This window comes from Nanorana parkeri, unplaced genomic scaffold (assembly GCF_000935625.1).
Source record: "Nanorana parkeri isolate BGI_ZX_2015 unplaced genomic scaffold, ASM93562v1 scaffold1465, whole genome shotgun sequence".
NCBI lineage: Eukaryota > Metazoa > Chordata > Amphibia > Anura > Dicroglossidae > Nanorana > Nanorana parkeri.
In genome coordinates, this window is record NW_017307733.1 from 413,236 (window position 1) to 413,977 (window position 742).

Here is a 742-nt window from a genome sequence, read left to right on the forward strand (position 1 = left end):
GATCAGAGCAAAATCGAGTGCATCTGCAACTGGCCAACCCCCCGTACTAGGAGAGCTTTACAGAAATTCCTGGGCTTTGGCAACTTTTACAGGAAATTTATAAAAAACTTCTCTGCCGTTGTCAAGCCTCTCACCAAATTGACAAGCTCCAAACAAAGATACACCTGGAACAATGAAGCACAGAAAGCTTTCGAAATATTGAAAACTTGTTTCACAACTGCTCCCACTCTCAAACTACCCGATCCTGAGCTCCAGTATATACTGGAAGTAGACGCTTCCCAGACGGCCATCGGTGCTATACTCTCCCAGCGAGGGTCTGTTTCTACGCCCTTGCACCCAGTTGCGTTCCATTCAAGAACCCTGAGTCCGGCAGAAATGAACTACCCCATAGGTGAGAAGGAACTCCTAGCTATTAAAAATGCACTAGAGAACTGGCGTCATCTCCTAGAGGGTGCCAAACTTCCAATTATTATATACACTGACCATCGAAACCTCCAGTTCCTAAAAACAAGTAAAACCCTTTCTTCCCGCCAAGTAAGATGGAGTTACTTTTTTGATAGATTTGATTTATTTGATTTCCTCATCACTTACAGACCGGGTTCAAGGAATGGGAAGGCGGACTCCCTCTCACGACTCCAAGAGTTAGAGAACGTCACCAATTCCCCAACGACTATTATTCCTCCGGAGAAGATACTTTCGGTCATCTTCAACATTAAACAGCAGTTGAGCAAACACCTGGAGA

At 44.9% G+C, this 742-nt stretch overlaps 1 protein-coding gene across 1 annotated transcript in view; it reads right to left on the reverse strand.

Annotated features, from left to right (window-relative positions):
* LOC108798400 (aldehyde oxidase 2-like) overlaps nucleotides 1-290 on the reverse strand; it is a 21,692-nt gene extending 21,402 nt beyond the window's left edge. Inside the window, exon 1 of the mRNA XM_018570150.1 lies at nucleotides 135-290. Coding sequence (XP_018425652.1) covers nucleotides 135-290 — 156 coding nt within the window. The remainder of the gene's footprint in view (nucleotides 1-134) is intronic.
* Nucleotides 291-742: the final 452 nt, after the last annotated feature.